The 25,066-nt window shown below is 44.1% G+C and overlaps 2 protein-coding genes across 5 annotated transcripts; both read left to right on the top strand.

The window, feature by feature from the left end:
- Positions 1–569: 569 nt before the first annotated feature.
- Positions 570–15,550, top strand: LOC106575646 (copper-transporting ATPase 2). 2 transcript variants are annotated; one of them, XM_045698023.2, is made up of 21 exons: positions 570–915; positions 2,058–2,904; positions 3,414–3,830; positions 4,007–4,170; positions 4,622–4,783; positions 4,961–5,037; positions 5,158–5,341; positions 5,884–6,117; positions 7,011–7,102; positions 7,380–7,507; positions 7,883–8,037; positions 8,173–8,307; positions 8,443–8,637; positions 8,881–9,063; positions 9,283–9,475; positions 11,070–11,216; positions 12,562–12,704; positions 12,983–13,186; positions 13,339–13,456; positions 13,627–13,729; positions 14,866–15,550. In XM_045698023.2, the coding sequence occupies exons 1-21, from the start codon at positions 742–744 to the stop codon at positions 15,140–15,142; spliced, it is 4,332 nt and encodes a 1,443-aa protein (XP_045553979.1). In that variant the 5' UTR covers positions 570–741; the 3' UTR covers positions 15,143–15,550. The 2 variants fall into 2 exon arrangements, with proteins under 2 accessions (XP_045553979.1, XP_045553980.1); XM_045698024.2 differs by having other exon boundaries at positions 571–915; positions 13,598–13,729.
- A 621-nt stretch (positions 15,551–16,171) lies between these two features.
- Positions 16,172–24,873, top strand: LOC123727886 (transmembrane protein 272). Of its 3 annotated transcripts, XM_045698054.2 has the most exons (6): positions 16,172–16,491; positions 16,648–16,726; positions 17,328–17,402; positions 18,429–18,488; positions 22,564–22,646; positions 22,826–24,873. In XM_045698054.2, exons 3-6 carry the CDS (start codon positions 17,348–17,350, stop codon positions 23,201–23,203), a joined length of 576 nt encoding a protein of 191 aa, XP_045554010.1. In that variant the 5' UTR covers positions 16,172–16,491; positions 16,648–16,726; positions 17,328–17,347; the 3' UTR covers positions 23,204–24,873. The 3 variants fall into 3 exon arrangements, with proteins under 3 accessions (XP_045554010.1, XP_082819146.1, XP_045554007.1); XM_045698051.2 differs by lacking the exon at positions 16,648–16,726 and having other exon boundaries at positions 16,173–16,491; XM_082963020.1 differs by having other exon boundaries at positions 16,172–17,402.
- Positions 24,874–25,066: the final 193 nt, after the last annotated feature.

The raw sequence follows: 25,066 nt of genomic DNA, 5'->3' as shown, positions 1-25,066 counted from the left end.
AATTGAAAAATAACTTAAACGACATAAGTTATTTTTATGCATATACCATTATGAAAAGGTTATTTTGAATTCACAGAGTAGGTTTAGGCTAAGCTATGCTGAAGTTGTGAGTGTAGGATTATATATGCATGTTTGTAGCTAATACATGACACAGCAGCGAGTTTGCCTTGTTGTTGCACTCGTTTCCAGTATAAAGTGCAACGGGAGGGGCTTTGCGCGCGTCCTCTTCTAGCCAGGTAAATGATCTACAAGACACGCTGTACCTGCACTACAATACAGTAACACAATCACCAAACTAAGTGCCCAGTGAAAAATTGTCATAGGTTTCCGTTTTACTGTGGGTGTTCCACAGCTGTGCTATGAATTGTCATTCAAGTGCCCACTGCTTTTTTACTTGTATTATTACGTGATATTAATTGACCGTTATTTATATATTTTATTTCTCTCTGCATTATTGGGAAGGGCCCGTTAGTAATAATATCACAGTTAGTCTACACCTGTTGTTTACGAAGCATGTGACGAATGAAATTGGATTTGTCCAAGAGCTGGGCGCAAAAGCAAGGCATTGCCAGAGGTAGAGGTAGCCGCAAGCAGTGCGACTGGACTTCAATCATGCGCACAGCTCTGCACTCTGCGCTCTCTGACATTATAGTGGCGTGTTGCCTAATAGAAACGTGAACCACGAACTTTTGCCCTCTCTTGTGTGATGAGAAACAAATAAAGAACCACAGAGAAGTGACCATGTTTTCGCAAAATCCGTTAAGTAGCCTTAGTAAATATGTTTCGAAGCCGTCAGTCGTGGGACAGGTGGAGGTTTGTATGGTTGAATGTCAGTCGCCTTGCGCGGTTAGGACAGCTGTACCAGACGGACAAACCGCAGACCATGGGAGGGTAGCAAATCAGGCTGATCTGAAGGTAAGAAGAAACCGGTTAGTTAGTGTTTAACTGTTTAAATGTATATTCCAATTTTAGATATACATGTATGGTGTTATACTGCTCACAAAAATTCTGAATTTATTTATAAATTCTGAATTGATGTATTTGAAATCAGTGAAAATATTGTTTTGAGTCACGACAGTCAGACCATGTTGTGAGTCCATATCACATCTATCCCTTGACCCTTTGGTTTGAGGTTACTACTGTACATAGAGAGCTCTCTCTCTCTCTCTCCGTTGACGTTCCCATCAACAAACATGGAGTATCTTAGTATTTGTTTAACAGACAGTGTGAGCTGTGGCTTTCCTCATAGGACATACAGTAATGTAGGCTAATCTACAGTAATGTAGGCTAATATACAGTAATGCATTTTTTTTTGTAAAAAATGTATTGCCCACATGTGACACAAGGTCAGGAGTTCATATTGATCAGATGAGGTGGTGTTATTTCTTATTGTATGGTAAACTGTAGTTTTACCATATTAAAAAATGGCATCGGTGGTGTTCACAATGACTGCCAATGCACCGAATGCTCCCTGGCCTCTCCTCTCCTCCTCTTAGCCTGGGTGTCAGATCCAGATGAGCGTTGACTCTAAGCAGAGTCACATTGTTACCGTGTGAGCAGGGTTACTTATGGTCACGTGGTCCTGGAGCTTCTAGTAATGCATGGGGATTTCAACACCTTTGTTTTACACCAGCAGTCTCTGGTCTGTGTGCTCCATCCTCATACACTGGATGACCAGAAGTACTGTACTTTCTAGGCACTAAAGCCATTTTAACCAGAACCACAACCCTGATATTAAAGCCACACTCCTCCACCTCCACTCCAGAGGGGGCCACTAACAATGTTGATACTGGAGAATTCATTGTGAAGCAGTGGTGACCTAACTTGTCCTCTGCTTCAAGCCTTTTTAAGGGGCAGTCACAAATCTAACTCAAGATTTCAATGAGCTGATTGCAATCAGCTTTTAATGGCATCCAGTATTTAAAGGGCTATAAAAAACTTTGCTGCTTTCGACTTCTGAAAACACTGAGACTACATATAACTGATATGATCAAGTATGTGCATCTCAAACCTTTCTCTCTTGCTCTCGTCCTCTACCTCTCTGACCCTCTCTTAAGGAGAAGATGTGTCCCTGTGAGGCCTGGTGTTCCCAGAAGCGGACCTATGAGAACCTGGCCTACGAGCCTGGGAGTCAGAGTGAGCTCTACCCCCAACCTAAGGCCCTCTCCCGGGCTGTTTTCCAGCTCTCTGGCCTCACCCCCAAGTCCTCCATCCAGGCCATCGAGGGCCACGTCGCTAGCCTGAAGGGAGTGGTGTCTGTCAACTTCTCTGTGGCCAGTGGCCTGGCTCAGGTGGACTATAACGCATCATCTATCTCTACCAGGGAGTTATCCCTGGAGATCCAGGCCATGGGCTACGGCGTCGTGGACGTGGCTGGGGAAGAGGTGACTAAGATCGGGGAGACGGAGACCCCAGAGTCCCTGACGAGGATCAGGGTGAAGGGTATGACGTGCCAGTCCTGTGTGCGCTCCATCGAGGGACGGATAGGAACTCTGCCTGGGGTTCTGCACATCAAGGTGTCTCTGAGCGATCAGGAGGCAGTAGTACGATTTCAGCCCCACACAGTGACATCTGAGGAGGTAAAGGAACAGATTGAGAACATGGGATTTGGTGCGACTCTTACGAACAAAGACACAAGTATAGATTGTGGGCAAGGGGAGACACATGTGTCATCCTCCATCTTGGATTCACTGACTCAGACGTCTGTCATTGGGATTGTAGGGATGACCTGTAATTCATGTGTCCAGTCCATTGAGGGGAAAATCTCTGAGATGACTGGGGTGTGTTCTATAGAGGTGTCATTAAAGGAGGAACAGGGGACCGTCACCTTTGACCCCAGTCTGACTCAGCCAGAGGAACTAAGGGCAGCCATTGAAGACATGGGATTTGATGCTTCACTCATAGGTATGCTTAATTGTTTATTTCACCTTAGAAATTGAACAAAAATCACAACTACACTTTTATAATCAGACATTTCATTCATGTAATATGGGGAGGGGGGCTCAACTGAGTAAGTACATTGTTGTACAGAATGCAGAGAAATGGATTACTTCAACATTCCAAACTCACCAAATTGGCAGTCTCGCAGCGGTGGGCATACAGTAATACTGCTTTCAATGGACAATGCTGTTCAAAGCATTCCATTTCCATCCAGCCTTGCTATTGGTGGAGAGTAGGCAGCACTTGGGCACAGGTCTCCTTAGAAACGAGACAAGTGTGCTTTCTAGTGTGGCATCAAGTGTTCTTGAATTACCCAGACTTGGGGCCAGTAAAACAAGCTTATAAACGGATTATGAAACGGTTTGGTTCTTTTCTGTCACCCCCCCTTTACACTGAAAGCACTCTCTCTCCATCCATGCATAACCCATCCAACCAACGGTCTTGTTAATATGCTGTGTTCTTTTCTCCTGAAGAATCTGCTTCTGCAGAAACTCTACCAACCCCTCCCCTTCAAAGACCAAAGACTCCCCTTTCCCCCCACTCCCCCAGAATGGCTCACAGTAGCTCTGGCTCTACCAAGACTTCCATTAATGGTAGCTCTGGCTCTACCGAGACTTCCATTAAAGGTAGCTCTGGCTCTACCAAGACTTCCATTAAAGGTAGCTCTGGCTCTACCAAGACTTCCGTTAACGGTAGCTCTGGCTCTACCAAGACTTCCATTAACGGTAGCTCTGGCTCTACCAAGACTTCCATTAACGGTAGCTCTGGCTCTACCAAGATGGCCACTGCCGGTGAGGAGGGGAAGGTTCAGAAGTGCTTCATCCGTGTGACAGGCATGACCTGTGCCTCCTGTGTGGCCAACATTGAGAGGAACTTAGTCAAACACAGAGGTGGGTGATGTTATCCTTTAGGTCACTGTCATTACCCATAGAGTCACTAAGCAAAATGCTTGACCTGGCAGTACAGTTTCTATCATGAGGATAAACAAGTATTTTGTGGTGATGCCACTTTCCCTGGTTAGGGGTTAACTGCACAACATTGTGTGTGGTGTGTGTGTGTGTTCCAGGTGTCATCTCAGTGCTGGTTGCCCTCATGGCTGGTAAGGCGGAGGTGAAGTATGACCCTGGTATTGTTGATGCCAAGCGGATAACACAGCTCATAGAGGGTCTAGGCTTCGGTGCCACACTGATAGAGGACAACGCTGTTATGGACGGGAAACTGGACCTCTCTGTGAGTCCTCTCATTGGCTCAGAAAACATGGAGAAAGAAGAAATACATTTCTATGCTTGGCTAAATATATTTCTATGCTTGGCTAAATACATTTCTATGCTTGGCTAAATACATTTCTATGCTTGGCTAAATACATTTCTATGCTTGGCTAAATACATTTCTATGCTTGGCTAAATACATTTCTATGCTTGGCTAAATACATTTCTATGCTTGGCTAAATACATTTCTATGCTTGGCTAAATATATTTCTATGCTTGGCTAAATACATTTCTATGCTTGGCTAAATATATTTCTATGCTTGGCTAAATATATTTCTATGCTTGGCTAAATACATTTCTATGCTTGGCTAAATACATTTTCTTTGATGTTTAGTCCAGTCCTACATTGGGCCAACGTATTGTCTGGTACAGCTGCATTCAGTTTCAATTTGTTTCGCTCATCTCATGTGTAGGTAACTGGGATGACATGTGCGTCGTGTGTCCATAACATTGAGTCCAAACTCACCAGGACCAAAGGGATTCTAGAAGCCTCAGTTGCACTGGCAACCAACAAAGCCCAGATCAAGTTTGACCCAGAAGTGCTTGGTGCTCGTGACATCATCAGAATGATTGAGGTAGCTAGCTATAACTTGACTTTGCTGTTATGTCTCTTTACATTTCGTTGCTGAATTGTTTTCCATCACGAACATCTTGTAATTGTTTTGATCACCTATATATTCACATTGTGCAGTTACAGTGTTGGTACATATTCTTACACATACTTACAACTGTAATAACTCTGTCTGTGACAGGGACTGGGCTTTGGGGCGTCTCTAATGAAAGCTGAAGGCTTTGGGAACAACCTGGATCATGGGGAGGAGATTCAACAGCAAGTATCTGTTTTGGTCGTCTGTAGATTCTGACTGGAGATACGTGTTCTTGAATCAACCTTGAAATGTTTTAACACACTCTCCTCTCTGCATGCGTCCTGCGTGTGTGTGTGTTCCAGGTGGAAGAACTCCTTCCTGTTCAGTCTGGTGTTTGGGGTGCCAGTGATGGGCTTGATGATCTACATGATGGTGATGGACAGTCAGCACGGGGAACATGGTGGCTCTATGCCCGAGGAGCAGAACCTTCTCCCAGGCCTCTCCCTCCTCAACCTGGCCTTCTTCCTTCTCTGTACACCTGTCCAGGTATAATAAGACCCTACCAAGCCCTGATACTGGCCCAGTCTCAATACTGTATAAGTGTCTTTGACCCCCAGATACTATAAGACCCTACCAAGCCCTGATACTGGCCCAGTCTCAGTACTGTGGAAGTGTCTTTGACCCCCAGATACAATAGGACCCTACCAAGCCCTGATACTGGCCCAGTCTCAGTACTGTAGAAGTGTCTTTGACCCCCAGATACTATAAGACCCTACCAGGCCCTGCTACTGGCCCAGTCTCAGTACTGTGGAAGTGTCTTTCACCCCCAGATACAATAGGACCCTTACCAAGCCCTGATACTGGCCCAGTCTCAGTACTGTGGAAGTGTCTTTGACCCCCAGATACAATAGGACCCTACCAGGCCCTGATACTGATTATCTACTGTATGTAGTAGTCCATTATATAATACCTGTAAGTCACATTTCTCTCTCGCTCTTTCTCTTCATACCTCTCTTTCTCAATCTCTCTCTGTCTCTCGCTCTCTCTCTCCTCCTCTTTCCCTCCCCCACATCCTACTCCTCCGTCAGATCTTCGGGGGTCGTTATTTCTACATCCAGGCGTACCGCTCGTTGAGACACCGCACGGCTAACATGGACGTCCTCATTGTCCTGGCAACCTCCATCGCCTACATCTACTCAGTTGTGGTCCTCATCGTGGCGATGGCTGAGAGAGCCAATCAGAGCCCTGTCACCTTCTTTGACACCCCGCCCATGCTCTTCGTCTTCATCGCCCTGGGCCGGTGGCTGGAGCACATAGCAAAGGTACGGCTATTCTACCCTACTCTATTCTACTCTACTCTATTCTATTATGCTATATTCTACTCTATTCCATTCTATTATATTCTATTCAATTGTATTCTACTCTACTCTGCTCTATTCCATTCTACTCTATTCCATTCTATTATATTCTACTCAATTGTATTCCACTCTACTCTGCTCTATTCAATTCTACTCTATTCCATTCTACTCTACTCTATTCTACTGTACTCTATTCCATTATACTCTATTCCATTCTACTGTACTCTATTATATTCTACTCTATTCCATTCTACTCTACTCTGTTCTACTCTACTCTATTCCATTATACTCTACTCACCTCTATTCTACTGTACTCTATTCCATTCTACTCTATTCTATTCTACTCTACTCTACTCTGTTCTACTCTACTCTGTTCTTCTCTACTCAATTGTATTCTACTCTACTCTATTCCATTCTATTCTACTCTACTCTATTCTATTCTGCTGTACTCTATTCCATGATACTTTACTCTATTCCATTCTATTATATTCTGCTCTATTCTACTCTACTCTACTCTGTTCTACTCTACTCTACTCTACTCAATTCTAGTGTTTCCCCTACAATTAATTATATGGGTTGCATTCCACTTTTGGCAAGTCCTTTTGGTTGGAAGTACTTCTGTTGCTCTCAGCTTTATGGATGGTTGATCACCAGGGGGTTATTCTAGGTCATATCTGATCAGTTTTTGTGGCATTTATGGTCATATGATTATGTGTATATTATGGTGTCAGTGTGGGAAAGCAATCACCAGACTACAGGCTGAAGGCTTACGCTGAGGTCGGCTGGTAATTCCCAGGTCTAATCAACACCCACTCACGTCATTGTCTCTGTCTGTGTTTCCTGTTCCTGTTCTGCAGAGCAAGACATCTGAAGCATTGGCCAAGCTGATGTCACTGCAGGCTACTGATGCCACTGTGGTCACGTTAGGTCCTGACCACTCCATCCTCAGGTGAATCCAAACCCAGCTCCATTTTCCCACAGTGAACACTTGTGGAAAAATACCTTTATTTTAGGTGATGTTTATTTTTTTATTGGCCTCATATAATCAAACCTGCCTTAGCCATGATTTCTTTACAGTCTGTTTATAGCTGTGTCCATAAACTGTTTTGAGAATATTTCACCACAATAAATCCGTACTGTGTCTGTGCTGTGTGCGTACGTGCGCGTGTGTGTGTCTGTGCTGTGTGCGTACGTGCGCATGTGTGTGTCTGTGCTGTGTGTGTCAGTGAGGAGCAGGTGTCAGTGGAGCTGGTCCAGAGAGGAGACATAGTGAAGGTGGTGCCTGGGGGAAAGTTCCCCGTGGACGGGAAGGTGATCGAGGGAAGCTCCATGGCAGATGAGTCCCTCATCACAGGTAAGAGCCGTTTTGTTGGGGAGCCAATGGGCCATAGTGGTTTTCTGTCATTATGGTCCTTTTGTGGTCTATTGGTGATTGGCTGTGTTGTAGTGAAGGGTAAAGGCATGTAAATGCACCTTTTTTTAATTTAACACTAGCAAAATACCACTAAATGACCCACCAAGCGTGGAAAAATGAATTGAAAATATAGGTAGCATTACTTTATTCACCTCTAAAGGCGATCAGCGTTGACCTACTTATTTTCTTAACACTACATCACTTGTAGTCATTGTGGTCATTTAGTAGTCTATATCAGTGGTTGCTGGTAGTCACTGTGGTTCTGTGGTGGTCTACCATGACTGATGGGGTGGTCAATGTTCTCTCTGTGGTCAGGTGAGCCCATGCCTGTGAGTAAGAAGCCCGGCAGTTCAGTCATAGCTGGCTCCATCAACGCCCATGGATCTCTACTGGTGCAGGCCACCCACGTAGGAGCAGACACCACCCTCTGTCAGATAGTCAAACTAGTGGAGGAGGCACAGACATCCAAGGTAAACAAACCACTGTATGGCCAAGGTCAAGACTGGACGTCTTTGATTGTAAGCTACAGCTACCTGTGGAAGTTACAATATAATCAGTTGTTGATTATATTTTCTAAGTATCTGAAACATCTCTTGCTGGACTAGGCCCCCATCCAGCAGTTTGCAGACAGACTGAGTGGCTACTTTGTACCCTTCATAGTCATTGCCTCAGTGCTAACACTGCTGGTCTGGCTGGTGATTGGCTTTGTCGACTTCCACGTTGTGAAGGAGTACTTTCCTGTGAGTAACCACAAGAGCTTATCAAACTCATAAGAAAGCCTTATGGCATTGATGTACTTTCTGAATGAAGAGATCAGTCCTGAATGTTTGTAGTGTTTGTGTGTGTGTTTCTGTTTGTGTGTTTCAACCTCACAGGGTTACGATGAGAACATCCCCAAGACAGATGTTATTGTCCGCTTCGCCTTCCAGGCCTCCATCACAGTCCTGTCCATCGCCTGCCCCTGCTCTCTGGGCCTGGCGACCCCGACAGCTGTCATGGTGGGCACGGGGGTCGGAGCCCAGAACGGCATCCTCATCAAGGGAGGGGAACCGCTGGAGATGGCCCACAAGGCAATGCACCTCTATTTACTTCCTCCCAACTGAAACATACTTCCTGTAAACTTCCAGTGTTTTCCAAACTGTAGTGTGGGCCGGGTACAGGGTAGAGTCGGTTATGGGGACTTAGTGTGAAGCTGTACATGTATGATGGGCAGTTTCCACTGCTCTAACCCTAAAAGCCACAGCTAAAGCTGCCACCAGTAACACAGAAAGAAAATGACAGTGTTTTCCGCTCCCTCCTTTCCTCCCATTCAGATCGGTGCGGTGATGTTTGATAAGACGGGCACCATCACTAACGGCGTCCCGCGGGTGACGAGGGTGTTGGTGCTGTGGGAGAGGGCACGGCTGCCCCTGCGTAAGGTCCTGGCGCTGGTGGGCACAGCGGAGGCCAGCAGTGAACACCCACTGGGGATGGCTGTGGCCAAGCACTGCAAAGAGGTGAGGGTATTTAATTGATATCTACCAGGTATCTGTGCTTTAGCCGCTGTATAAACACAGACAAGGTCATTCTATCCACTTAACCCTGGAATTATTCTCCAGGTCGTTGATATAAATAAGAATGAATGTTCAGTCAACTTACCTAGTGAAGTAAGGGCTCAATATAATGAAATAAACAACTAGTGTGAGCTTGCGTGCGCCTGTCCGTATGTATATCAGGAGCTGGAGACAGATGTTCTGGGTTCCTGTAAGGACTTCCAGTCGGTGCCAGGCTGTGGGATCAGCTGTAAGGTGTCTAACATTGAGGAGGTACTGCTGGAGGGTGACCAGGACTCCTGCCATACCCAGGTCACACTGCAGGGGGCCACGACTGATGAGAGCAGCCTGGTCGGCGATACTGTGTCAGTGTCAGGTCAGTGTTGCTTTACACGGTTTTTACCCCTTTACTTTGTGGTCGTACTCATGATGTACAGTACCAGTCAAAAGTTTGGACACACCTACTCATTTAAAGGTTTTTCTTAATTTTTACTATTTTCTGCATTGTAGAATAATAGTGAAGACATCAAAACTATGAAATAACATGTAGTTACCAAAAAAGTGTTAAACAAATCAAAATATATTTTAGATTTTTCAAAGTAGCCACCCTTTGCCTTGATGACAGCTTTGCACACTCTCAGCATTCTCTCAACTAGCTTCATGAGGAATGCTTTTTCAACAGTCTTGAAGGAGTTCCCACATATGCTGAGCACTTGTTGACTGCTTTTCCTTCACTCTGCAGTCCAACTCATTCCAAACCATCTCAATTGGATTGAGGTCAGGTGACTGTGGAAGCCAGGTCATCTGATGCAGTACTCCATCACTCTCCTTCTTGGTCAAATAGCCCTTACACAGCCTGGAGGTGTGTGTTGGGTCATTGTCCTGTTGAAAAACAAATGATAGTCCCACTAAGCACAAATCAGATGGGCTGGCATATCGCTGCAGAATGCTGTGGTAGCCATGCTGGTTAAGTGTGCCTTGAATTCTAAATAAATCACTGACAGTGTCACCAGCAAAGCACCTTCACACCTCCTCCTCCACGGTGGGAACCACACATGCAGAGATCATTGCTCATGTTTCTTGGCCCAAGCAAGTCTCTTCTTCTTATATGTGTCCTTTAGTGGTGGTTTCTTTGCGGCAATTCAACCATGAAGGCCTGATTCACACAGTCTCCTCTGAACAGTTGAAGTTGAGATGTGTTTGTTACTTGAACTCTGTGACGCATTTATTATCACATTTATCCAGAGAGGGTGTAAATGGTCCAGAATGGCAGGCAGTCTCAGGGTCAGGGCAGGCAGGGGTCAATAATCCAGAACGGTGGGGTAAGGTCCAAAACGGCATGCAGTCTCAGGGCAGACAGAACGGTCAAAACCGGGAAGGACTAGAAAACAGGAGCAAAACAAACTGGCAACAGACAAAAAGGTATAAATACACAGGGGATAATGGGGAAGATGGGCGACACCTGGAGGGGGGTGGAGACAAGCACAAAGACAGGTTAAATAGATCAGGGTGTGACAGGTGGACTGTCATTTCTCTTTGCTTATTTCCACTGTTCTTGCCATAATATGGACTTGGTCTTTTACCAAATATGGCTATCTTCTGTATACCACACCTACCTTGTCACAACACAACTGATTGGCTCAAACGCATTAAGATGGAAAGAAATTACACAAATTAGCTTTTAACAAGGCACACCTGTTAATTGAAATGCATTCCAGGTGACTACCTCATGAAGCTGGTTGAGAGAATGCCAAGAGTGTGCAAAGCTGTCATCAAGGCAAAGGGTGGCTACTTTGAAGAATCTCAAATATAAAATATATTTTGATTTGTTTAACACTTTTTTTGGTTACTACATGATTCCATATATGTTATTTCATAGTTTTGATATCTTCACTATTATTCTACAATGTAGAAGGTTGTCTAGCCTTGAAGTCCACTCCATTGCTAATGATGTTTTGTGTGTTGTCCAGGTGCCTCTGCTAGCCCCTCCTATTCGGTCCTGATTGGGAACAGAGAGTGGATAAGGCGGAACGGGCTTCATGTAGGAGCTGACGTGGATGACGCCATGTCCAGCCACGAGACCAAGGGGCAGACAGCCATCCTGGTAGCTATAGATGGTACAGTCTCAGTCCAATGACAGACATTTACATTTGAGTCATTTAGCAGATGCTCTTATCCAGAGAGATTTACAGTTAGTGCATTCATCTTAAGATAGCGAGGTGGGACAACCACACATCAGTCATAGTAAGTACATTTTTCCTTGATAAAGTAGCTACCAGCAGAGTCAGTGCTGGTAAGGGGAAGTGCGAATGTTAGTTCACGAAAGGTATAGTTTATTTTATTTTTTGGGGGGTCCAACAGAGGAAAAGCCTTCACATCCCACTGGGTCAGATTATAGACACATATTGTAATAGTCCTGAACTGTCTCTCAACAGTGGTTTATCTATGACCCTCAGGACTGTGTCCTACTCCAACAGTGGTTTATCTATGACCCTCAGGACTGTGTCCTACTCCAACAGTGGTTTATCTATGACCCTCAGGACTGTGTCCTACTCCAACAGTGGTTTATCTATGACCCTCAGGACTGTGTCCTTCTCCAACAGTGGTTTATCTATGACCCTCAGGACTGTGTCCTACTCCAACAGTGGTTTATCTATGACCCTCAGGACTGGGTCCTACTCCAACAGTGGTTTATCTATGACCCTCAGGACTGTGTCCTACTCCAACAGTGGTTTATCTATGACCCTCAGGACTGTGTCCTACTCCAACAGTGGTTTATCTATGACCCTCAGGACTGTCCTACTCCAACAGTGGTTTATCTATGACCCTCAGGACTGTCCTACTCCAACAGTGGTTTATCTATGACCCTCAGGACTGTGTCCTACTCCAACAGTGGTTTATCTATGACCCTCAGGACTGTGTCCTACTCCAACAGTGGTTTATCTATGACCCTCAGGACTGTCCTACTCCAACAGTGGTTTATCTATGACCCTCAGGACTGTGTCCTACTCCAACAGTGGTTTATCTATGACCCTCAGGACTGTGTCCTACTCCAACAGTGGTTTATCTATGACCCTCAGGACTGTCCTACTCCAACAGTGGTTTATCTATGACCCTCAGGACTGTGTCCTACTCCAACAGTGGTTTATCTATGACCCTCAGGACTGTGTCCTACTCCAACAGTGGTTTATCTATGACCCTCAGGACTGTGTCCTACTCCAACAGTGGTTTATCTATGACCCTCAGGACTGTGTCCTACTCCAACAGTGGTTTATCTATGACCCTCAGGACTGGGTCCTACTCCAACAGTGGTTTATCTATGACCCTCAGGACTGGGTCCTACTCCAACAGTGGTTTATCTATGAGGTACATACACTGAACATGGGATATGTTTCAATCCCCTACATCAACCTCAGCGTTCCGTGTCGTGGACATGTTCCATCTCCTCTTCCTATGCCCTAGGTGTACTGTGTGCCATGCTGGCCATAGCAGACACAGTGAAGACAGAGTCTGCCCTGGCTGTCCATACTTTACTCAGCATGGGGATAGAGGTGGTCATGATCACTGGGGACAACAGACGTACTGCTAAGGCTATAGCCACACAGGTAAGAGAAAGAGAGACCGCATGCACGTGCAGCACATGGGGATGTGGGAAACTTACTCCTCAGCCTGAAGGGTCGCCACTTATGCCGCCAAATTGTACATTTTATGGTGGCGCCGCCTGGTAAGACTCTGGGAGGGGGGTCACGTGTGCTAGCAAGACAGAGGTCCTGGGTTCGAGTCTTGGTGTGAGCTGAATTGGGAGGAAGTGGTACTCGCTAAGCAAGCAGCGTGGCGTTCGTTACACAGACACACGTCTGAATTGTGTCTGTCCCTCCTCCAGGTGGGCATCAGGAAGGTATTTGCGGAGGTGCTGCCGTCCCACAAGGTGGCCAAGGTGCAGGAGCTGCAGGAGAGGGGTCTGAGGGTGGCCATGGTGGGTGACGGGGTCAACGACTCGCCCGCCCTCGCCCGCGCCGACGTGGGCATCGCCATAGGGACGGGCACAGACGTGGCCATAGAGGCAGCTGACGTGGTGCTGATCAGGGTGAGGAGCAGAGTGGGGTGTGGTTGGGATGTTAACTACATACTAGTTACTTGTGTTGTGATATACTTGAAAAGGAGAGATGAGGTCTACTGGCTGTATTTTCTGTCCCAAAGGAACTTGAGTTATTTGAGTTGTTTCTCCTTTCTATGTAGAATGATCTGTTAGACGTGGTGGCCTGTATTGAGCTGTCCAAGAAGACTGTTCAGAGGATACGCATCAACTTTGTCTTCGCTCTCATCTACAACCTGGTAGGGATTCCCATCGCCGCAGGTGAGTAACAAATCCTATTGTATTAGTCGCATACACATATTTAGCAGATGTTATTGCGAGTGTAGCAAAATGCTTGTGATCCTAGCACCAACAGTGCAGTTGTGTGTGTGTGTGTGTGTGTGTGTGTGTGTGTGTGTGTAGTAAAGCTGGGTTGCACTGTACCCCTCCAGGTGTGTTTCTGCCCGCTGGTCTGGTCCTACAGCCATGGATGGGTTCAGCAGCTATGGCGGCTTCCTCTGTGTCTGTGGTCATCTCTTCCCTGCTGTTAAAACTGTGAGTGTATGCTTCTGCCTCTCTGTCTGTCCGTCCTTCCATCTATCTCCCTGTCTGTTGGGGATTTTGCTGTGTATTTATTTCAACCAATCAAACTTGCCCTCCTAGATGTTTTGCATACTTTTCAACATCCCAGATGGGAACTTTTACTGGACGTCATGCAAGCATTTTTATACCACTTTTCATGCACCAAAATCTCAATCTCTTCACTGTAAACTCGGTCCATTGAGAAGCATTTCCATAGTAACCCGAGTAAAGCAGCGTGTGCCTGTAGAACAGCCCAGGGCACTGTGTCCAGAGTGTCTCTGTTGCAGCAGCCCACTCACTGAACACTACACAGACTGAACACAGTGCACTTTGACCTCTCAGCTGTATCTAGTTAACTATTTGGAACCATTCCAACTCCCTCTTTATTTATGGCAAACAATGTAAATGTCTCAATCTTTCTCTCCTTTTCTGTTCCTTACATGCCACATGTTTTTATGTCATGTTTGTCTTCTCACTCACATGTTATTCTGCCTATGTTAACACGCCACTTGTCCGTTTCAGGTCAAATCTCTGTCTCTTCACTTTTCTCTCCATCCTCCTCATACTCGCTCTCTCGTTTACTCGTTCAAATATTTTTTATTGAACACACACAAGAATGGTGTATAGGTATAAAAGACAAGTATGCAATTCTTATCTAAATATAAAAGAGCAGACAGAAACAACAAGACCCAGAGTTCTGGGTATAAAACAAATATTACAAAACAAGACATACAGAACAAGGACAGGCAGAAAGAAAGAGGGTAGATGTCACCCCCCCAACCCCCCCACCCCATCCCCCCCCTATTCCCCTCCCAACTGCTCAGGTGGCGGGGCAAGCACATGCTGCCCAAAGGTAGATTAAAATATTACAATTGAGAATGCGTTAAAATGTACAAATTCACAGCGCCGACTGGTCTAAGTAAGAGAGGAAAGGCTGCCAGATTTGATCAAATGTTGATCATTTATTGTTCAGAATATATCTAGTTCTTTCTAAGTGTACAGTGTTTGCCAATTCGCTAAGACATCATTTGGTAGAGGGAGCTTCCCTCCTTTCGCTCTCTCGTTTACTAAAACTGACCTCAGTCCTCTTCTGCTTCTGCCTGCTCCAGGTATAAGAAGACGTCAATCGAGACGTATGAGTTCCGGGCCCAGGGGAACATGAAGAGCCTGAGCCCCAGCCAGGTGAGCACCCACGTGGGTCTGGACGACCGGCGACGCACCCCTCCCTCCCGCCGCGGGGCCTGGGAGCGCCTGAGCCAGGGCAGCCGCCTCTCCCTGCCCATCTCCCTCTCCAGCCAGCCGGCCAGCCAAGGTCCATCCACCCCCTCTCTCCAGGACCGCTGCTCCCTGCTGGACCACGAAAAGGAAGTGGGCCTCGTAGTGTAGCAAGGTGCCAGGTAGAGGAGATTATGTCGAAAGGGAAACTACCTGTCCTATGGAAACCATCTGATGGAAAGGTCCAAGGGTAACTGTCCACATTCCTTAGTCTCATCCTCTTCATGTCAATTACATGTATTTTAATATTTGACTGAACGATAACTGAGAAATTAATCAATACCTAGGAATTAATCATTCACAAAGTTACTTTCTTTTAAATCTTTCAAGACACTTTTTATCACAAGCGATTTAACAATATGGCTCTTCAGTTTACATTATGAGGAAATGTTACTCGTTGTGAACTTTTTTTAGGGGGATTGTCATGTGCCCACCTATTTAGTCTGTTTTGAGTTTGTTCTAATGATTCATTTGTCTCTCCTTTGTCCCTGTAGTCCAAATATATTTCAGTAAAATCCACCAAGGTTTCTGCTTTGTACTTCCCTTGACTTGCTTGCGTAGCCAATCTCATCAAGCATTTCCAAAAAATCTCAAACAACATGTGCATGTAGGCCTGTAAGTAGGCCATATGTGTATAATCACCTTCTAAATTCAAAGCATCGTGTTTTGTAGAACCTCATCGGAAAGACGTTTACTACATCTTCAGAGCTAAAGATACACATCATTCTGTGTCAGTGAGAGAATGGATCATTCATGTTGCATGGCCTGTCATGTCTTCACACTAGTGGTAGTAGATGGTGAGGACAGGGAATAGGTTACACCCCTGAAGTCCCCTAGGGTGCATCTCAATAGTCTGCATTGACTTCCTCAACTGTCTGTCATTTGACTTACATGAGAGAACTGCAGTGAATTTGGATCCTTGTAAGATGTGATTTCCCCTCACCTTTACAAAGTTCAGGGTAAGGGAGTGGGGCTACCAATCACTGTCTACCTTGCTTGATAATGAGGTCCACAAAATGCGCTCATCTTTCATTCAGTAAACTGAGAAGGCTTCTTCTGCTATTAAACTTGTATGTCTATTTCTAAATTATGTTACATAACTGGTGGGCGGGCAGCTGTGGGTGGTGGGTGGGCAGCTGTGGGTGGTGGGTGGGCAGCTGTAGGTAGCCTGCGAGAAGAAAAAACAGGATTTTAGGCGCAACATTCAGAGAAATGTATTTGCACAATATTCCTCCTATTCATGAAAACATTGCAGTCGCCCATGCAGTTGTTTTAATTAACTACTCTGCGGGGACGCGGGAGGGCGAGACTCTCCCTGATAAAGGAGAGGGGCTCAAGAATACAGTTTCACAGAAGATGCTCAACTGAAAGCGTCTCCTAGTTCCACTTGTTCTGTTGTGCACCGATTAAAAAAACAACTTTACACACGTTGTCGCAGACTATTTCAGGAAGGCTAGAAGGTAAGTCGTTGTGAATTGGTGGAGTTTTTATATTATTAACAAGTATTTGCAGAGAATGAAAAATGTTCTATCTAAACTGTAGGCTAACCTTTTTGTCTCTGCGTTGACATAATTGACCATCCAAGTCATTTGATAAAGCTTTTGTGCTTATTTCAGTTGGATGTGCATGGTTACCACTTTTCCAGTACGGTCTACCTCTGTTTCCTGGTCAGTGTGGATGCAAAATAATGTTCAGGTGGATATTAGGTTCTAGGTGACTGTAAGGGAATTCTGCTCTATGCACACAAGAGACCACAGGAAAACTTCTTTGATCAGAGGTTTTGTTTAATAAGGATTGCAACCCGGAGTACACATTTACAGCAATTTGCAAGCAAGACACTCAGTTCTAAAGATATTTTCCCTTTTTATCCCCTACTATAGTTCACCCCGTCCAGGGTGATGTCCATTAACTTTAATACCATATAAGCTCATAATTTTCACTCCACTGGGCGGAGTTCAGTTTATTGTGTTATTGGTAGTTAGTTTCCCAATCCTTCTTCCTCTTATTGCTATCATGTGCTAGCAGAAGTAAGACTGGAATAGCATCAACAGAAACTGGCTTAGTTCCCTTTATCTATCTGTTACCAACAGTATAGTTCAACACACAGGCTTGTACAATTGACCTCTTAATGCTTGTAATGTGTCGACACTGATCCTTAATCTCAAGCTAAAGCAAAACATCAAGCATTGTACTTTTGTAATTACAGGTGTTCTTAAGTAACAGTTCATACATAGTATGTCTTTTCCACACCCAAGCGTCTTCCTATAATGTACAGATATTATAAAATTCCTTACAGTGACCTGTGTAGAATTCATCATGACTGGTGTGGCGAAGGCATGTCATCACTGTCTGTCTAAAATGGCCAGTAATGGTGAGTGAGTCACACACAAACACACACAATGTATTCAAAAACATTAATTAACATGAAGGAACTGAATTGCACTGATTTCATGGATAAAATGTGGATCCTCTGTAGCTGCACTCGCAACGCCATGATAGTGGGTTTGATTCCAGCGACCATGACTGTCAGTTGCTTTGGATAAAAGCATCTGCTAAATGGCATATATTATTATATATATTAAAATAGAGTTGGTGATCACTTTATTAGCACTTCAGATATGGGTACTTTCCCTCTAATCAATAGACTCTGTTAAGACCTGCTAAGTACCATAGGCTAAATCTGTTAAGACCTGCTAAGTACCAGAGGCTAAATCTGTTAAGACCTGCTAAGTACCATAGGCTAAATCTGTTAAGACCTGCTAAGTACCAGAGGCCAAATCTGTTAAGACCTGCTAAGTACCAGAGGCTAAATCTGTTAAGACCTGCTAAGTACCATAGGCTAAATCTGTTAAGACCTGCTAAGTACCAGAGGCTAAATCTGTTAAGACCTGCTAAGTACCATAGGCTAAATCTGTTAAGACCTGCTAAGTACCAGAGGCCAAATCTGTTAAGACCTGCTAAGTACCAGAGGCTAAATCTGTTAAGACCTGCTAAGTACCAGATAATTCTGAGTTTTTGATGTTTTGATGTTTGTTTTTTACACCACTGGTTTCTGAGTCCAAGTCAAGACCGAGTAAAAATGTATCCGAGACCGAGACAAGACCGAGACACTCAATATGTGGTCTCGTGACCGGACTCATCTGGAGTAGGCCTGCTACAACACTGGATAGTGGTAATGGTAGTTTAATAAGAGGTTAGATTCAGTGTCAGAAAATGTTCATGTCATCAAGAGGCAATTGATTTTGCAGCAGTCAAAGTGCATACAGAGGAGGCCACATATTAAAATGGAAAACACAACAACAACAGAAAGAAAAGCTACGTACTTGTTTGAGTGGAGCTGGTTAATGCTTTGCATGTATTTTTCTGGACAGATTTATAACGGTTTCTTTTTCTCTAGCCTACTTTGTGGTGGGACTTCTGTTCTTTCTTGCCGTTCCTCTCACCATGGCGTTTGTAGGTAAGACCATGTAATTATAAATTACAATACTAGAATGGACATGAACCTTGTTATGATTGATGGGATAAAGGTCAGCCATTTTGGTCAGGGAGTTTGTTAGCCAGGGTGATAAGATAATGTGTTAAAAGAAATGTGAAGAATTGATCTACACTGTATGTTTGTTAGCTAGATAGCCAGACAGTTTTAGAGGAATGATTCCATTAATGTTTCAAATTAAATGCCAATATGCCAACATTCCATTCAAACAATGCAGTCAATCCACAGCCATACAGTGGCTGAAATCAGTTGATGATACTGTAGGACTTAGACAAGTGGTAAATGCAACAAGTTCTGATATTCTACAGAAAATTGGTATAAAACCAGTATAAACTGAAGTTATAATTACTAATGGCACCCGTCCTTATGGACTGTATATCATTTAAATTATTAATTTGATTTAATGCAATTCCCCCCATCTACAAATCAAAAATGTGTTTAGCTTTTTGGTCTCTGGATATACCAATATTCTCAACTCCAGAACATTTCAAAAACTCCCAGAGGCCTATTTCCATGGGATCATGTCACTTGCTTTCTCTTTAAACTGTATTGTTGGCCTACCATGAACACACGTTATATATATATATACAGTGCCTTCGTATTCAGACCCCTTGACTATTCCCACATTTTGTTACGTTACAGCCTTTAATCTAAAATGTTTTAATAAAATAAAAAACTCATCAATCTACACATGACAAAGCTAAAACAGGTTTTAAGACAATTTTGCAAATTTATTCAACATAAAAAAACAAAAATACTTTATTTACATAAGTATTCAGACCCTTTGCTATGAGACTCGAAATTAAGCTCAGATGCATCCTGTTTCCATTGATCATCCTTGAGATGTTTCTACAACTTGATTGGAGTCCACCTGTGGTAAATTCAATTGATTGGACATGATTTGGAAAAGGCACACATCTGTCTATAAGGTCCCACAGTTGAAAATGCATGTCAGAGCAAAAAACAAGCCATGAGGTGGAAGGAATTGGCCGTAGAGCTCCAAGACAGGATTTTGTCAAGACACAGATCTGGGGAAGGATACCAAAAAAGGTCTGCAGCATTGAAGGTCCCCAATAACACAGTGTCCTCCATCAGAGCTGGCCTCCCGGCCAAACTGAAAAATCGGGGGAGGAGGGCAATTGGTCAGGGAGGTGACCAAGAAGTTGGCTTCCCTGTGGCTCAGTTGGTAGACCATGGTGTTTGCAACGCCAGCATGGTGTGTGCAATGCCAGGGTTGTGGGTTCGATTCCCACGGGGGGCCAGTACAAACAAAAATAAAAAAGGGGGGAAAAAAGTAAAAAAACGTTTTTTTTTAAAGCATGAAACGAAATTTATGAAATGTATGCATTCACTACTACTGTAAGTCGCTCTGGATAAGAGCGTCTGCTAAATGACTAAAATGTAAAAATGTAAATGTAAGAACCCAATGGTCATTCTGACAGAGCTCCAGAGTTCCTCTTTGGAGATGGGAGAACCTTCCAGAAGGACAACCATCTCTGCAGCATTCCACCAATCAGGCCTTTATGGTAGAGTGGACAGACTGGAAGCCAGTCCTCAGTAAAAGGCACATGACATGTCGCCTGCTTGGAGTTTGCCAAAAGGCACCTAAAGACTCTCAACATTTTGAAATGTTGTGTAGCCTGTTTATAGATTTTTGGGCTTTCTACCCTCTCCATAGGCTACTCCAAACCCACAGGGAGATACAGAGGCAGAGCAAACACTTTCATCCAGGAATCAGGATGTAACTGTTTGACCAAATTATTGTTTTAGCTGCCCCCAAAATAGAAAGTGTTGAGTGAAGTGACCAGACAGAATTTCTAGCTCTCACAGATGCAACCACATCCAAGCACCTCTCCACTTTATCTACCAGCTCACTTTCCCCACCTATGTTTTAGGCCTAGTGCTTGGGCTATATGGCGCATTATATACCTTGCTATATTTGACAACATTATTTGAAAGGAGTTGAAGGTTAGTGTATGAGTTGGGTATAACAGGACAGCGGGTGATAGGATAGTAGGTTGAATATTTTACGCATGGGCCCGCCCTACAGCAGCGCAGTTATAGACCTATGTGGATTGCTGCATGTTGCTAAATGAATATGACTATTTTGGAATGTCCAGTCAATTGAGCATTATGATTAACAGGCCTACTAGTCATTCCACAGATCGATGCTTGATGACAGCATCATCTCTCGTAGCAAGGGGGAGACGTTAGATTCCTCACATACTAGTTAGTACCTGGTTATTGTCCTATCGGCTGCAAAGTCTTCGATCTCTCCTTTTGCGCCTAACGGTTTAAGAATATTGGTATATCCAGAAACCAAAAAGCTGAACAGATAAACACATTTTTTTATTTGGAGGAAGGGGGAATTGCATTGAATCAAGTTATTAATTTACCTTCCGTAAGGGATGCAATGTGTCAACGTTTTAAATAAATAGCCTACATTGTTAGGTCTACATTTAATTGTCAGGGACAGATACAATGATTACAATGTCTCAATATTTTGTTATCCTAATCTACTTATTTAACTCTATACTGACTAAAACAAACTCTAAACCATCTAATAATAAAAATACAAAGTCGTAACAGTTTTAGTTAAAAGCCCATCTTTTATTTAAGCAGACTTTTAACATCTCTGCACTACCAGTGGTCAAGTCTGGAGGGAGAACCGGTAGGGGGCGGTTAGTTCAGGTAGGTTACCCGGCCTGTCTAACGCCTCCTTCGGCCTCCTCTCCTGCGACGCCGGGACACCCTGGGGCGACGGCGCCTGCGGACACGGCGGCTGGCTCTGCGTCTTCTGGGCATAGTGATTGATAGATAAGACTATGAATGACTTTGAGATGTGCCGGGGGTCCCTTTTATAGGGCAGGAGGGGGAGTTACGTCATCATGGCATAAACGATGATGCCATAATTATTAATGACAATTAGAATTTGGAAAAGGCCTGTCTTAAGTGAGGTCATAGTAGTATTCAATGTCAGGATGATGCAATAGTAACTGTGCCATTCCAAACACAAAAACCGGAAAAATACATTGGATAATCAGATATGGTAATATGATGACAAGCTTTGATTGAGCCTAAAATGAAGAAAAAAATCGGCCCAAAATTGTAGGAGACCTTCCTGCACCTTAGAATCCTTAGCACAGGCCTATTATAATATACATATGACAATATTTGAGGATGACAATAATTCATTCTATTACATAATTTCTGATATATCACATGCCTATTTCACTTTTATTTTCCTGCATAAGTAAAATCAGTATTATGCCTCTACTGCCATTCATTCCAATTAGACTGGGTTAGATTTCTCCCTGACCAATATGGCTGCCATTTTCACCCCATTATGGAACTTTGAGGGCTAGGAAAAACTCCCTAGAAAGGCTGGGAACATAAGAAGAAACCTAGAGAGGAACCAGGCTCTGAGGGGTGGCCAGTGACTCTTCTGGCTGTACTAGTTGGAGATTATAAGAGAACATGGCCATTAAGGCCAGATCGTTCTTCAAGATGTTCAAACGTTCATAGAAGACCAGCCAGGTCAAATAATAATCACAGTGGTTATAGAGGGTGCAAAAAGTCAGCACCTCAGGAGTAAATGTAATTTGGCTTTTCATAGCCGAGCATTTGAGGTCGAGACAGCATGTGCGGTAGAGAGAGAGAGAGAGAGGGAGAGAGAGAGAGGGAGAGGGGCGAAGCAACAGGTCCGGAACAAGCAGAAACTCAGCAGCATGACCAGGTGGACTGGGGCCTGACAGCCAGTAGTTGTCAGGCCAGGTATTCCTGAGGCATGGCCCTAGGGATCAGAACCTCCAGGAAGAGAGAGAGAGATGGGAGAATTAGAGGGAGCACACCTAAGATCCCAGCGGACCAGATAGGACAGACTGACACTAGCCCCCCGGCACATAGACTATTACAGCATAGATACAGGAGACTGAGGGGGGGGTCTGGGGAGATGCACGTATTGGTTTTGGTACTGTGTGGGTTCTATTGAGTTATGTTGGTAAACTAATGAACTATTGATGATGTTTAACCCCTGCAGGTGTGAAGTCTATAGACGACTGCCCTGTTCAGCCAATGATTCCTCTCTACCTGCTGGTGGGTGGGGTTATTGGCAGTGTAAAGGTAATGGATGCGTTCCAGGTCATAGGTTGTAATGTGGCAACAGGGTAGTAGAACAGGTTCCAAACACTTCCAGGCTGTACAAATTATAGACAGTGCAAAACAATATGTAAGGAAGGCAGGCACTGCGCTCTAGTGTTCACCCCAATCTGACCCACGACCTCTGACCCTGAACCTTCCAGGTCACGCTGCTCCTGTACGACACCACCCGCATGAGGTCGCTCATCTCCAAGTCGGTCGTCATCGGCGACGACGATGCCGACGAGTATCCATGGAGACAGAACGCAAACAAGTACTACGTGCACATCATCCTCAGCCTGTTCCTGTTCGTCTGGTTCCTCCTGGGGAACTACTGGGTGTTCTCTGTGTTCCAGCCTAACTTCATCACACCCTTCCACCAGCCACAGGACTACTGCAGGAAGTCTCTGTACCTATTTGCTGTGTTTGTGTTGACGCTCAGCCACACCGTGCTGCTCCTGCTACTCTGCTGTGGGGTCTGTGTACACGTCTGCTCTCAGACCAGCACCAGGGACGACTACGGGGATAGTGATGAAGACTGAGTGACTGACTGGCTGGCTGGATGACTGACTCAGAGAAGCATACAGATGTAGGATTTTAATTTGATCATCCTGTTGTTGCAGGAAATACAAGCTTGTAGTGTATCTGAGGTTTAAAAAGGCTTCTGGAGTTTGTAATTTCCACTTTGAAATTTCAGACTTGATTTTCCCTTACAAAAGTTGTACTGTATCAACCCCTACAAAAATGTCCATTAATTATAATCCACATAATAATTTACATTTCCTGTTGCTCTTATGATTATTTTCCTGCTATAGCAAACTGTCTCAAATAAAGATCCTACATCTGTACAGAAAGATTGTAGAGCACTGGGGCATTGCAGTTAGATGGTTCTGTAGTTAGTAGAACAGTGTATCATTGCAGTTTGATGGTTCTGTAGTTAGTAGAACAGTGTATCATTGCAGTTTGATGGTTCTGTAGTTAGTAGAACAGTGGAGCATTGCAGTTTGATGGTTCTGTAGTTAGTAGAACAGTGGGGCGTTGCAGTTAGATGGTTCTGTAGTTAGTAGAACAGTGGAGCATTGCAGTTAGATGGTTCTGTAGTTAGTAGAACAGTGGGGCATTGCAGTTTGATGGTTCTGTAGTTAGTAGAACAGTGGAGCATTGCAGTTAGATGGTTCTGTAGTTAGTAGAACAGTGGAGCATTGCAGTTTGATGGTTCTGTAGTTAGTAGAATGCTGGAGCATTGCAGTTTGATGGTTCTGTAGTTAGTAGAACAGTGGGGCATTGCAGTTTGATGGTTCTGTAGTTAGTAGAACAGTGGAGCATTGCAGTTAGATGGTTCTGTAGTTAGTAGAACAGTGGAGCATTGCAGTTTGATGGTTCTGTAGTTAGTAGAACAGTGGAGCATTGCAGTTAGATGGTTCTGTAGTTAGAAGAGCAGAGCGACAGGTGAGGTTGGGTGTGTAACGTTGGGGAGATATGAGCGCAGGGAAAGACTCACCTTAGCATAACTAACAGAAGATCTAGGCTTGTATATGTGACCTATACAGTTGCACTAGTAAAGAAGAGTCATTCTGGTGGCAACTCCAAAACAAATCTGTGAGATCTACATGTATCATATGTAACCACACAGGTGGGCCTAGGAGCCTGTTGTTATCTTGATTGCATCATGTATGGGTGTTTTTGTGCAATGTAATTGTCTTTTTAGATATTAAGTTACACAAATGAAACATGTGCTACAATTCTACAACTGTTTCATGTACTTTGTAGGGTCTGAAATGAATTTACAAGGCATGTTTTATATGCAGTTCCAGATCAACATTTGATCAACACAGATGTCAGCATGTACAGTATATTCTGTTTAACTCAATGTTGGATTTTAGCACTAATATTTATTAATTCATGTTTGCACTTTCTATAGTATTTTAAATCACTTTGTTTGTCAGGGGGCAATGTGCACTGTTACATTAGGCTCTTGACTTGTGGAAGATCATTTTTGAACGCCGCCGATCTAACAGTACAGCAATACTACTGCACCATCTAGTGGTCAAATAAAGTACTATGAAAGCGTAATCTCACGACACCTCATTTTCTTAAATGTAATTATAATCTTTAGTGGGTGTGATGAATAATCTCTCAATTTAATTGGTGTTCATTTTTTATCATAAGGACATTTGAATGCAAATAAATAATACATTTTTCAGAAGTATTACATAGTCATTCATGAATTCAATTTATTTTGGAGGCAGTAGCTAAATAGGCCATAAATTCCACTCTGATATGTCTACCCAAATGAGTTTGGACGTGCCTCCAAATCTGATTGGTCTATTCGAAGACGCTTCTGACGAGCTGTTAAAGGAAACGCCAATCCCTCACGCCATTGGCTATGCGCGCCCTATCCCTGC

The sequence above is a fragment of the Salmo salar genome, chromosome 16, assembly GCF_965601325.2.
Source record: "Salmo salar chromosome 16, fSalSal1, whole genome shotgun sequence".
In the NCBI taxonomy this organism is placed as follows: Eukaryota; Metazoa; Chordata; class Actinopteri; order Salmoniformes; family Salmonidae; genus Salmo; species Salmo salar.
The sequence above is the reverse complement of the archived record's forward strand: the minus strand, read 5'-3'. Positions and strand labels throughout refer to the sequence as shown.